The sequence below is a fragment of the Capra hircus genome, chromosome 10 (genome assembly GCF_001704415.2).
Source record: "Capra hircus breed San Clemente chromosome 10, ASM170441v1, whole genome shotgun sequence".
Lineage (NCBI taxonomy): Eukaryota > Metazoa > Chordata > Mammalia > Artiodactyla > Bovidae > Capra > Capra hircus.
Genome location: NC_030817.1, coordinates 15,549,537 through 15,563,500, shown reverse-complemented (window position 1 = coordinate 15,563,500; position 13,964 = coordinate 15,549,537). Strand labels below are relative to the sequence as shown.

The 13,964-nt window shown below is 43.0% G+C and overlaps 1 protein-coding gene across 5 annotated transcripts in view; it reads left to right on the top strand.

Annotated features, from left to right (window-relative positions):
• GPATCH2L (G-patch domain containing 2 like) overlaps positions 1-6,716 on the top strand; it is a 59,770-nt gene extending 53,054 nt beyond the window's left edge. For 4 of the 5 annotated variants that reach the window (XM_018053931.1, XM_018053933.1, XM_018053930.1 and 1 more), the window contains exon 10: positions 1,013-6,716. In XM_018053931.1, coding sequence (XP_017909420.1) covers positions 1,013-1,173 — 161 coding nt within the window. In that variant the 3' untranslated portion in view covers positions 1,174-6,716. The remainder of the gene's footprint in view (positions 1-1,012) is intronic. The other variant, XR_001918640.1, reaches the window with a different exon arrangement.

The following is a 13,964-nucleotide window of genomic DNA, read 5'->3' as shown; positions in this document are numbered from 1 at the left end:
CATGTTTGAATATATATTGGGTGTACCTGTAAAATCTGAAATAAACCTTTGGCTTCCCTCTGATATTTTCTGTTCTTTTTCATTAATGGAAAAAAAAAATGTGTTTGTCATGACCTACTACATTGGTTTTGTGACCCATAATTTGAAAATTACTTTTCTAGATTATATTCCTGGGAGTAGAATTATTGTGACAGGATAAAAATGAAATTCTTAATGTTTTGCTTTATTTTAGTGTATATTTGTTTTCAGTAGAGTGATGGTGGTTTGTACTACTCTGCTCAGGGGGCATTTGCAAATGTGGGGGCAGTGTTGGGTTGTCACAGTGACTGGGAATGCTTTGAGCATTCAGGGATAGGTCCGGAAGGGTAGGTGTCCTGAAAGAAATAGGACAGCCCTGCACAAGCAGTGGTCATCCTGTCTAGAATGTCTTAATGTCCTTGCTGAAAACAGATGGCCTGGCTGTGTAATTTTTTTGCCTTACTGTTCAGTGTTTATTCATGACGCTGTCATATTGGAGGCATGGAACATTATAGAAAGAGCAGAGGGCTTGGAGTCTAGTATATGAGTTTGAGTCTTGCTACTTAAACAGCCGTGTCTCTGAACAAATTATCTGCTTTCTCTATGCCTCAGTTTTCTGACCCAAAAAATGGAGATGGTAATACCTATTTCTAAGAGTTTGCATTAAGAAATAAGATTGTAAGTATACAGTGTTTATATAGTATAGTTCCTGGCATGTAAATGCTTCATAAGTGGTTATTAGTACATTAAGAATTTGTACTCCTGAATTTATTCATTTGTTCAGTTAAACCTGTTTTCTGATGTGGAGAAATACTTATCATACTTGAATCTTGCCTTTAGTTTTTGGTTAAAAAAAAGAAGAAAGAAACCCTATTTAGCTGCTTGGTTTAATAGGACATAAAATATAAGAAAATTTTGTGTTGACATGCCTCTCATTCTAATTTGTCTCTCTTTGACTTTTTTCCTCCTTATTTAACCGCAACACCCTTACCAGTTCACATGGATGCAGTGGAGTCAGCTACGCCAGCGTCACAGGCCCCCAAACCTCCAGACTCTGAGTGGCTGGTCAGGACCTCTGCCGCAGAGAAAGCCACTGACTCAGCAGCAGCTACGTTTTTTAAAATGCCACAGGAAAAGAGCCCTGGTTACAGCTAGACCGCAGTATTTCACCCACCAGGAGCTGACTGGATGTTGTTGAAACAAATATTAGACTTTGTATTATATTGTCTTGCATATCTTAATTGACATTCCCAGCCCTTTCGCCATCAGGACTGACTCCTCTTCAAACAAAGAAGTGAACTCTTTCTCTTAGAAAATCATGTTGTGCAGGTCTTTTTTTTATTATTATGAAGTATTGAGACTGCAGGTTTTAAAAAAAAGGTCATCCAGTGCTGTATATGTTAGATTGCTGTTGTCCCAAGTTACCTACAGCTCTGTTTACAGAGCTGTTGATTTTTTGCAGATATGTCTTGTTTTTCTTGAAAAACCAGTAACTGCTTTTGCCTATTTTTTGTGTAGTGCTTTTAATACCATTTGAGGAAGTTCTAAATTTGCAGCCAGTTCCAAACACAGAATTAAGACCTGTGTGTGGAATTAATTTGTAGGAGATAAGGCTTGCTTTTGAGCCTTGTCTTGATTCAAGCAGAGTGCCAATAAGATAAATTCAGAAAGTTCTTAATTTGAAGCCTCAGAAGAGACACCAGCAGCATGGGCCTTGGGAACTTACTCCATTTTTCTAGATGGCCTGTTGGAGTCGCCAGCAGCTGCATTCTGTGTTGCCTCATCTCCAAGTCTGTGTTCTACCAAAAGAGGATCTATATATATACATTCAGATGGGTGTAATGAAGAATACATACGAGGGGTCCTTCAGGTGTACAGCAAATTTAAAATAGTCAGTGGATTGTGTCTAAATACTTCATGTCACAGTGTAAGCTTTTATGTACTAAACGAGACTTTTACTGGTAGTATTATAGTCAGTAACCTGTAGCAGAAATTTATACTTTATTGTAATAATGGCTTCTTGGGGCCATACTTTGGGGAGGGAAAATGTCTTTTCGACATGACTTTATACTTGGCGTGTTTACGACGGCTTAGCTGCCTGTGGAGTTATATATACAGCCATGCCTGAAGTTGGACGATCCGTTGTCAAAATGAGGAATATGTGACTGCCTACAGCTACTGGAGAAAAGCCACCCTTTCTAAAAAGGTATCAAGAGTGTCTGTCATCCCGGGACCTGGTTGGCAGAAGAGCTCTGTTTTGGTGCAAACTGAGTGCTTTTACTCTGAAATACATAGGAGCGGTTCTCAAGCGCTCTGGTGGCGCTCTGGAGCAGCGCGTGCTCGGCACCTGGCGGGACAGAGCCTCCTCTCCTCTCCCTGAAGCGCCCTTGTGCCTCTTCTCACACAGAACGTAAGGGTGGGGCGTGCTCTCGTAGTGCTTTGGAAACTGTCATCCTCGCCAGTGGTAGCTACAGAATGGCCCCATGTCAGTGCAGTGGGTGTGAAGCTGGTGGGAAAGGGGGACCGGAAGCTAAGTTTACCTAGCACTTGATCGAAGGCTGAGAACCTGGCCATTGTCCGTAACACGGGATCCTGTGGCGCCAGGGGCAGGTGGAGATTAGAGTGCGGAGCAGTGCTCAAGCCCGCCCAGCTCGCCTGGGAGCGCCCAGGAGCTCTTGCTGTGGCGCGTGTACTTCCTTGCTACGTAGGCTGCACCCGTACCAGAACAGGGAACAACGTTGACTATAAAGTGGTTCTACTCTGTCGTTTCAGTGATGAAGGTGGCTTTTTGTTGGCATATGTGCATTCTTCCTTAGTCCCAGGAGTGTCCTGAGGCACACATCTCTAACAGAATTTGTTGGATTTCAGGGAGAAATCCACGAACATAATACTTGTATTTTCTTTGCAGTAAGCTCCATGGCTCATGCAGAGATGGGTCTTGCGATAATGGCCTATTGAGACCTCTGTAGTTTGGGTAGCATCTTTTTCTTCATGACACATAACCTAATAATTCTCCTTTTTACCTGTGATTAAAAGTAATCTATATGAACAGTTTTACTTTCATTTTAAATATCTCTGTGATGAAAAGGTAGGTGATTACTACCATTTTATAGGGTTAAGGATGGTCACAGAACTTCGTGACTTGCCCCAAATCACATAATCAAGCCAAGACTAGACTCCCAGACTTTCAGACTTTCTTAGTCCTGGGTTATAATCTTCTGTTTTTCACTGATAGAACTGAGTCACTCTGAGACTCATATTTTTGAAACAGTATGCCAGACAAGCTGTATATCATCTTTCTTGATCAATCTTTCCTGAATATTTTGAATACTTTGAGCAGGGAGCACCCCAGAATGCCATGCTGTGCTGTGCTTAGCTGCTCAGTCATGTCTGACTCTTTGCAACTCCATGGATTGTAGCCCACCAGGCTCTGTCCGTGGGGATACTCCAGGCAAGAATACTGGAGTGGGTTGCCATACCTTCCTCTAGGGGATCTTCCTAACCCAGGGATTGAACCCAGGTCTCCTGTATTGTGGCCGGATTCTTTACTGTCTGAGCCACCAGGGAAGCCCATGAATACTGGAGTGGGTAGTCTATCCCTTCTCCAGGGGATCTTCCCAACTCAGGAATTGAACCAGGGGTCTCCTGCATTGCAGGCAGATTCTTTACCAGCTGGTCTACCAGGAAGCCCCAAAATGCCATATCTACCTGTAATAAGCAGGAAAGAAAATTAATTGCCTAAGAGAATAGCCATTAAGCACACAAATATGTTTACAGCACAGGGCTGTAAATTGTGCTCCTCCTTTAAAGCTGCTGTATGAGCATGCTTATAGAAGACTCCCTGGCTTACTCTGCTTGTTTTTTGTATGAGTCCATTCCAGAGGACTACCCTTAGAATCAAGAGTATTTTGAATCTTAAGCTTTCCGTTTCCTTTTTATACATCAAAGTGTGTAATGTTACAAAGTAAGAAAAATCTGTTACCTTTCAACAAAAAAAAATAATTTCAAAATCAAGTTTTGTAATCTGTTGGAAGAAAACCCGATAGCTTGACTTCCTTTGAAGATAATTTTTGAGCCACATACGTATGATCTGCTCAAAAGTAATAACTGAAGCAGAGTTTCACAGTTCTTCCTTATTTCAGGATTCTGATTTATCCCAGCATGCTATGTAGTCTGTCTGTCTAGATCCTAGACTTGGGTATTTTTCACAATGGACGAAAATCAAGACATTGTTTACTGGCATGAGCATCTTTCATAAAGGATAGTTCTGCTTCCAGGTTCAAGGGAATTTGAGATTATATTTCAGATTCAGTGTTTTAAAGGGAACAACTTCATTTGCATCAGAGCTTTTGTTGCATTTTGATAACTATTCAGAAGAAATTAGTATCTGTTCTTTGGTGCCAAATTTGGAGAAGCAGAGTATGATCTTTGTTGAGTGGTGTGTTCTTGATAAATAGGCCTTGAATTCTATAGAAATCAAGCATAATTGGAAATTTCAGGTGACATTGTTTTGCTGGGCTGTACAGACAGGCTGCAAAAAAGGCCATTTTGGCAACAAAATGACCAAAAGCTGAAATAAAGATTCTTAATCTCTGATGTTTATGGCATCCTTTGCTAAGTGAAGCTCAACAGCTTGGACAGGGAATTCAACTATTTCTGAATCCCAAATGGATGAATCTGAGATATTGCTGCATTTTGGAACCAGAAGTGCAGTCTAGACCACAGCACAGCAAGTTTTGATGCTCCAAGTACAGGAGCGGAGTTATCGCAGAAGTCATCCAGAGTTGAACAAATCACAGAGTGTTGAGCGAGGAAGCCAGGCGATCACTGTCATGGCTGGTGTGATGGGTTCCCCACTTTGGCTTAAGGCAAAGTCTCCTGGTGATGCATGATTCATGTCAAGTCTTTGCTTTATTTTGGCTTTACTACATGAATCTGAGCCACAAGCTTTTGTTTCCTGGGGATCAGGTGAGGTAAAAATCTCAGTGTTAGAATCCGTATTCAGCATTCTGTATATTGGGTGAACTTTACCTTGAGCTGGGATGAGAGCAGAGTGACTTTCTCTGGCAGCTGTGGCTACATTCTAGTTGGGGCATAGCTTATAGACTGTATCGTGGTTCGTATGATGGTGGGAGGGGTGGTGGAAGCAGGTTGCTCTTTCTGGCAGTTGCTTCCTTGGTTAATGCCCATTTTAGTTGTCAGTATTTCCTTATCTCCTGACCTCCCACTCTAGTCGTGACAGTTAGTGGAGTGACCGACAGTGACAGCATTCAGGTTGGGTTTCTGCCCCATTAGAAAACTGGCACAGAGGAAGAAGTTGAGGAAATTGGTGGGTTCTGCTGTTAGCACTTGGAGAAGGCGATGGCACCCCACTCCAGTACTGTTGCCTGGAAAACCCCATGGACGGAGGAGCCTGGTAGGCTGCAGTCCATGGGGTTGCAAAGAGTCGGACACGACTAAGCGACTTCTTTCACTTTTCACTTTCATGCAATGGAGAAGGAAATGGCAACCCACTCCAGTGTTCTTGCCTGGAGAATCCCAGGGACGGGGGGGCCTGGTGGGCTGCCGTCTAGGGGTCACACAGGGTAAGATACAACTGAAGCGACTTAGCAGCAGCAGCAGCTGTTAGCACTGAACACAAGTGGTCCAGTGATGCCTTCATCTACGTTAAGGTCGCAAAACAGATGAACATCAAATGCCTACAAAGAGCAACGTTGAAATAAGGATATCGAGTAATCTTGGCTGAAGAGTGTGGGTTATAAAGTTTGTAAGAAGCTCAGCAAAACAAACTTAAGGCCCAAAGAAGACATTTTCCTGCCACTGCACTGGGTAAAATTGCCAAATGTGGGGAATAAATTTTTCCAGCACAGTATTTGAAGAGCAGGGCAGATCCTGAAGATGTTCACCAAGGAAAGGAATATTGGCAAGATCCAGAGTGAGAAGGCGAGAAGAGGAGGAGATGCATAGAGCAAGCGTACTAGGCCCCTGAGACCAGCAGCACCCACATATTCTCTTGCTGACCTGATTGGCTGAATTAGAAGCTGAGGGTGAGGCCCAGCAATCTTCCAAGCCCTCCAGGGGATTTCATATGACGTGTTAGAACTGCAGGCTTTGCCATAGTTGGAAAGAAGTGTTTTAATATACCGGTATCCCCACGAAGCTCTGAGGTGCTCTTATACTTTCCTCCATAAGTATAGAAATGTTTTGTGTATGGTTCTTTGCAGAAACTATTAAATGTCTTTATTTACTGTACTTTTCCCCTCAAGGTCCCTGAAAGATCTGGAAATAGTGAGAAAGGATGATGTGGAGAAGAATGCCATCGAGGCCATTTTTAGATGGATGGAAAACAGCTTTTTTTAAAAATTGGTTAAAATACAACTGGATTTTTTAGTCTGTGTGTAATAAGTTGTTTTTCACCGTTGACAGTAAAGCATTTGTGTAAGATACTGCCATCCATGATTTTATGATACCTGTTTATTACATCTTAGTTTCATGGGAAAATGTCATGTATTTTCCAGCATCATACTGATGAAGCCTTTAAAGTGTGGCTCACAAAAATGAAAAAAAAAAAAAGGAGGGAGAAACCCACCTCCAATACATAGCTATTGTGTAATAAATACCTGTTGGGTTATTGGTTGTCTTTTGCTGGGAATTAATCTCAGTACTTCAGAGCATGTAAAAATCAATTTTCAGTGATCCCAGTTAATCACACCGTATTGTCTTTGTTTTACATTTCACCTAGTGATTCCACAGGGGTTGGGGACCAGTAGTTACAGCGTGTTATATGTTTTCTTTGGCTGACTTCCTATTCAGTGTTTCAGAAGACAGTAATCTTAAAGCTTTGAAACGAAGTCATGACCATTTTTCCTTTAGATTTTATTTCTTTGAATTGGCCTGTGTCTGACTTTCATTACTAAAGCCTGTGAACCGAAGTTCTTTCTGGGAACATGTGTAGCTACGGAGGAGTTCTCCATTTCCTCCGATGCTCATGTTTTGTGCCTGGATCTTTATAAATGCAACTGAGTGATGACATGGAAAGAGGTCAGTGCCATTGAAAGAAAAGTCTAATGTTACAGTTCCCCTGGAAACAAGAGGCATGATTTGCCAGGCAGGGCCACACCAAGTTTGGGTTAGAAGGCAGAGGATGGGAGCAAGGGATAGTTTTAGGCCAGGGCCTTGATGGGGGTTTCCTTGGGAAAGGCAAAGCAGGGCAGGGAGAACAGTTTAGGAATGGCTAGTGAATAATTCCCAATTATTCCTGGTCCTTAAGGCTGCATTGTAGGCTCCAGTTGCCGGATGCTTGGCCTGGGATGATTGCAGCCCGAGATGTGCAGGTCAAAGGGAGGAGGTATGTCTCCACGGACCTGGTTGGTTTGCACATCAGACGCATGCTGGGGGCTGAGTCCCTTGCTGGGTCTCAGAACTGGCCACCCCTGGGAGGGGCAGTCTCCCCATCCAGAAACCTTGTTTAAGATGTCAGACATCATAATACATAGAAAATTAAAAACACGATTAATACACATGCATAACAGACGGTTTAGCTCGCCTTTCAATTTTTGTAGTGTATTAAAGCATGACATGATTTTTCTTTTCCATCTCAAAAACTAGTTAAAAAGCACCTCTGGCTAAACATGGTAGTTTTACTAGATTTTATCAAGGTATGGGAGTATAAAAAATTTCCAAGACATGAAATTCAATGTTTTCTCCCCTAAAAGTGAGTTCTGACCCTTGCAGATCCCTCATGCAAATGTTTAATTGGAAAAGGAAAGAAATTATCCAAGAACGTACCAATGGCCTTGGTGACGTAAGTCAGCTCACTTCACTGGGTATAGACTCCGCACCTGGCTCCCTGCACCCCCGCCCACAGCAGGCCATGTATTTCTCCATGAAACGTCTGCCACCACCAAGTCATGGTGACAGTTTGAACTGCTCTAAATATTTGTCTTACTCAGTCTCCCACCTGTTGTCACTAGCTCTCACAAACTGACCATTTTAAACCCTTTCAGTTCCTACCTTTCACTCCCAGCTGGGAATTTCACCTTCCCCTAAGAGATAATAGAGCATTAGAGGGGGAAAGGCCACTTACACACCTTCACATACACCCTTCCTCACCTCCTCTTTGTCTTGGAAATGCCTGTCCTGCGCCTAAAGAATCCCTTCTACACTCGGGGCCTTGCTCAATACAACTTCTCACTCCTGACACGTACAGCTTTGCATTTAAACACGTTCAAAGACTTCCCCTTCAAACAAAAATACCTTTCCTCATACTCTTTGAACCTCTTGACTAGCACTAAAAGTACTGCCCTTTCCTGCACTTTCTGTTAATTCTCAATCCACTGAAGCAGTAGTTTTTAACCCTGGCTGCACACTGGGATCATCTGGGAAGATTTAAAAAAAAAAAAAAAAACCCTAATTCCCTCAACTGAACCACAGGCCAGTTACACAGGAATGGGTGGTGGTGGGACAGTCTTAAAACAAGGTTGTGCAGCCAACGTGCCCCTGGGGCTAAGAGCAAACATACTAAAACCTGGCTGCCACCCTCACCCGTTGAATGGTTATAATTGGTCTTGCCTGGTTCACCAATGACCTCTAGTTGCCAAAATTTAGTCTTTAGGTTGATCTTTGTACTAGTGGTAAAGAACCCGCCTGCCAATGCAGGAGACATAAGAGACGCTTTAAAAAAAAGTTTTAATTGGAGGACAGTCACTTCACATCACTGTGGTGGCCCCTGCCACTCATCAACACGACTCAGCCTCGGGAGTACCTGCACCCCCCCCAACCCTGAACACCCTCTTCTCCTTCCCTCCCCACGCCATCCCTCTAGGTTGCCCCAGAGCACCAGCTTTGAGTGTTCAGCTTCATGCATCGAACATGCGCTGGTCATCTGTTTTACATACAGTAAAATACATGTTTCATTGCTGTTCTCTCATATCAGCCCACCCTTGCCTTCTCCCGCATAGTCCAGTAATAGTCTGTTCTTTACATCTGTGTCTCTTTTGCTGCCTTGCATATAGAATCCTTGTTACCATCTTTCTAAATTCCATATATATTTGTGTGTTACTATACTGTATTGGTGTTTCTCTTTCTGACTTACTTCACTCTGTATAGTAGGCTTCTGTTTCATCCATCTCATTCGAACTGACTCAAATGCATTCTTTTTCATAGCTGAGTAATATTCTACTGTGTATATGTACCACGGCTTTCTTATCCATTCATCTGCTGATGGACATCTAGGTTGCTTCCATGTCCTAGCTATTGGAAGCAGTGCTGTAATGAACGCTGGGGTACATGGGAAGAGACACTCTTGATGTCTTGATGCCACGTAACTGCTTCGTTTCTGGAATTCTGCCTTTTCTGACCCTGCTCTCCTGATCTTTCTCCTGCTTCTGTACTGTCTCAGCCTCCACAGACAGGCAGACTGGTCAGTAGGTCAGTCCCACACAGACTGAAAGTCTGCCTCTGCCCTCACCTGCTTTACTTCAGTAATAGTCATGCGCTGATGAGTTCCTTTGCCACGCCGCCTGAATGTGCTGGCTTAAAGCTCTGATAGGAGGGAAGCACTTTTTCATTGATAATTACCATCCGTAAGGAAAGCCATCTCAAGGTGTCTATTTTTACTTGCTACTGTTGGTAAGATTCTAGTTTGAGTTTCAGGGATGAGATAGACCCATTTTGTCACCTCTTTTTGACCTTGGGTGCCTTGTTGGAGCTTTCTTTCTCAGAGGACTTCTTGTTGGAGACTCGGGCATTATCCTTACTAATGATGAACTTGATTTTCCATATCACTGTGTGCCTCCTCTGGATCTCTGTGCAGGGGTTCCACCCTCACCAGAAGGGACTCCGTATGTTTCTGGCTTCTTCATATCACTAGGTTCTGATTTAAAGTCTGGGACAGGTAGGTTTGATTAGTCATCAGGTGCCTGTGTCCTGACTGAGGGAAGGGAGAATGAGATTATCTGGAATGCTTAGCTTTTGTTGAGTGTGGATGAATCCCCCAAACACAGGAGGGCAGGTTAGATACTGAACAGCTGATAGGAATGTTAAAGGTCCACTAGAATCATTGCCCTATTCACTGATAGAACAGGTGATTACTGAGAACTCACTAAGCTTGCTTCGTCAGGGACTTCTTGGAGAAGAGGGTGGCTGCCACAAAGCAGGACATTCCTGGCTCCCTTAGACACTGCTGGAAACCAGTAGACTACTATTCAGAGCCCATCATTCCCCTCCTAATAATGGTGACTGTTTACTGAGTATTATGTGCTATTTGTAAACAGCATCTTCCTTAATCCTCAGCAACTCTAAGATAGGGACTTTTATCTCTGTTTTAAAGCAGTGAAATATACTTACAGTTTTAATTAACTTGCTCAAAGTCACATAACTAATAAGTACTAGCTAGAATTCGAATTTAAGCCTGTTTGATGCTAGAGGGTCTATTCCCAACCAATACCCTATGCTGCCCCTTTTTACAATACCAATGAACTGTGGGCATGTACATCTGAAATAAACTTTGTGCCTCTGGGCCCAGGGCTGGGTGTCTGGTGAGATTCCTTTACTTCATTTCTGTGTTGCTGCTGGTGGGCTGTTTATGAGAGCAACTGTGCACAGGCTGGTCTAATCTCTGTGCTTATGACCCTGAAAGAAGACAGCCAGCTTCTGTGGCACCTCCTACCCTGACCTACTTTTGTTTTTGAAAGTGACAAGAGCACAAGTCAATAAAACCTAACAAACCAACAGCTCTAAAAAGGTACTGTCCTTTGTGTGCCAAAGCGAAACTGATCCCTAAACCGAGAGAACACGGCTTTTGAGTTAAGGGTAGTGAGGGACTGTAACATCTTGCTAACCTTATGGAACTGCTAGTCAAATAGTTGTCTTTAAAGTCTTGGTCTTCATACATGTCCTTTCAATCAGTATATGTGTATGCCTGCCTGCTGCCTGCTGAGTCGCTTCAGTCATGTCTGACTCTTTGCGACCCTATGGACTGTAGCCCACCAGGCTCCTTTGTCCATGGGATTCTCCAGCAAGAATACAGGAGTGGGTTGCCATGCCCTCGTCCAGGGGATCTTCCCGACCCAGGGATAGAACCCTTGTCTCTTAGGTCTCCTGCATTGGCAGGTGGGTTCTTTACCACTAGGGCCACCTGGGAAGCCCCATAGATGTGTATAGAACACATTGTATGCCAACCATTCTGCTGGGAGCAAAGAGGCAAGGCATTTCTGCTCTTAGGAAGTTCATGGTCTTCTAAAGAAGAGACAAGGAAAGCAAATACTACAATGTGGAAAGACTTTGAGATAAGAGTATTAAGGTATTTTGGCAGCAAGGAGGAAGTGACTCAACTCGAACAGAGGGAGGATTAAAAAAATACTATAACAGACATTGAAGGATAAGTAGTGTTAGGATGAGGCCATCCAAAGGTAGAAAGCATGGTCTGTTCAGGGCACTGCAAGTATTTTGGCATGGCTGACATATAAAGCATATAGACGAGCAGGAAATGGTAGGCAGGAGACAGAAGATAGAAGGCTCTGTGGACATGGGCTTGCTTGTTGATTTAGAGAGCCGTGATAGTCCTCTGTGCAGTCACGGAAACCCTACAGCAACGGGCCCATTGTGTGAGCAAAGCACTGAAACTGAGAGGTAAACTGCTTTGCACCTGCTTAATTACTTTTCTGGGAAATATAATCAAGTCCCCCTATTTGTAAGAGCTACTGACATACTTAGGACATACATTGAACCTAATTGGAAATAGCTGTTTATACCATGGCTGACCAGTTCCCTTACTTGTTCTATTGGTGATACCAGTCTGAAGTTATTCCCCTTGAATCATTTTATCTTGGTAGAATTTAAAGCACAATGTGATGGTCTTAATTCCTAGTACTATTCTTCAGTAACAGAGTTGTTGCTGTCAACCACCAGTTATGCATTTGAGGCTTTATTTCTCAGTAGTGACAGTGAAGAGCCTTTCCCACTTTTTAGATCAGGGACCTTCCCACTTTTTAGATCAGGGACCTTCACAACCTTTCCCACTTTTTAGATCAGGGACCTTCACAACCTTTGCAGTTTCAAGGCTGTAGAAAACACCCATGGGATGAAATAACGTGGCTAGCCCACGCTAAGTGCTGATATGTAATTTTCATCTTCCTGGTACCATGCTATAAGTAAATAAAGGGCGCTAAACCCTTTGGAACTGTGTAAAGCAAAGCCAATTAAGTGTTTCTGGTTAACAGTGGTGACCAGTGGCCCTTCTAGTGTGCCATGTTACTGTGACTTAGTCTTCTGTCTATATTCTCTGGGGTCCCTGATTCAAAACCTTAACAAACACACGTTTTATTTTTAAATAATTTGGGACTGAAGGAGAATTGCAAGAATAGGACAAAGAATTGACATATACCCTTCTCCCAGTTTCTAATGTTCACAACTTTACATAGCCAAGATATGAGTATCAAAACCAAGAAACGAACATTGACACAATCCTGTTAACTAAACTGCATACTTCGTTTGAATTTCACCACTTTTCCCATAACGTTCTTTCTCTGGTTGAGGGTTCAACCCGGGATCTGCACGCATTTGTGTCTCTTTCTGAATTCCCTCTTCTCCTCCTTTGATCTGTTCGTCTCCTTGTGCACAGTACCACCCTGTTTCAATCAAGGAAAACTTAAACGTTTTAATGTCTGGGAGAGTTAGTCCCCTGTCATAATCTTCCAGTGTTTTCCTAACCTCACGTTTGTTTCTCTATATAAACTTCAGTATCAACCCATATAACTCCATAAAAATAATGTGTTGATATTTTTGACATCATGTTACATTTATTAACTAACAGGGAAAACCGACATCTTTACAATGTTGCAACATCCTATCCAAGAAAAGGGGGTGTATTTCTACTGTTCAAGTCTATTTGTGTGCCTTTTAAGGACGGCTGTGCTCCTTGTTGAAGGCAATGGCATCCCACTCCAGTACTCTTGCCTGCAAAATCCCATAGGCGGAGGAGCCTGGCAGGCTGCAGTCCATGGGGTTGCTAAGAGTTGGACACGACTGAGCGACTTCACTTTCACTTTTCACTTTCATGCATTGGAAAAGGAAATGGCAACCCACTCCAGTGTTCTTGCCTGGAGAATCCCAGGGATGGGGGAGCCTGGTGGGCTCCCATCTATGGGGTCGCACAGAGTCGGACACGACTGAAGCGACTTAGCAGCAGCAGCAGTGCTCCTTGTTAAGGTTATTCCCTACATGTTTAATCTTTGTTGCTAGTAAGTGGGGTTTTCTCTGCCATTATGTCTTTTACTTGGTTATTGTTCTTATATATGAAGGCTGTTGATTATTATATGCTAATTTTTTATCCTGCTAACTTACCTAGTACTTTTACTTTTGGCGTTAGTTTTATCATTGAGGGTCAAAAATAGCTTTCTACGTGCACAGAGCAGAGGCAAGAAACGAAAGAATCTGTAGAGATCAAAAGGGATGTGAAAGCTCAAAACTTGGGAGTCAAGTAAGACAAAAACCATCTTTCACCCTGAAGGTATCTGCTGAGACTTGGTCTCCTTGAGTCTCTTTCTTGATGACTCTTGAGTGCAGGAGGTAAAGTAGGGTCTGCTCAAGGCAGGAAGATCTGAGATCTCCCAGAGTGAGGACCTCGGAAGTGCTACACTTGCAGTGTAAAGGTAAATACTAAATAAACACACCAAGCAGAAAGAACAGCAAGGGAACATACCTTTCTTGACCTTAGCCCTGGATGGAGGAAGGACTTCTAATTTAACCTAAAAATGTTTAACAAGTTGTCCCTTATAGAGGTTTGTGGCCCAAATTTATACTACTTGGGTGGTCCAAAATACTGCAAGTAGGAATTTAATTTACAGTGGACCAAGGTAGGTGGTAACGCCAGATGACTGGCAGAAGCAAACACACACTTTTCTGGAAGAATGAAACTCCAGTCTAGGTATCAGAAGAATTCCACA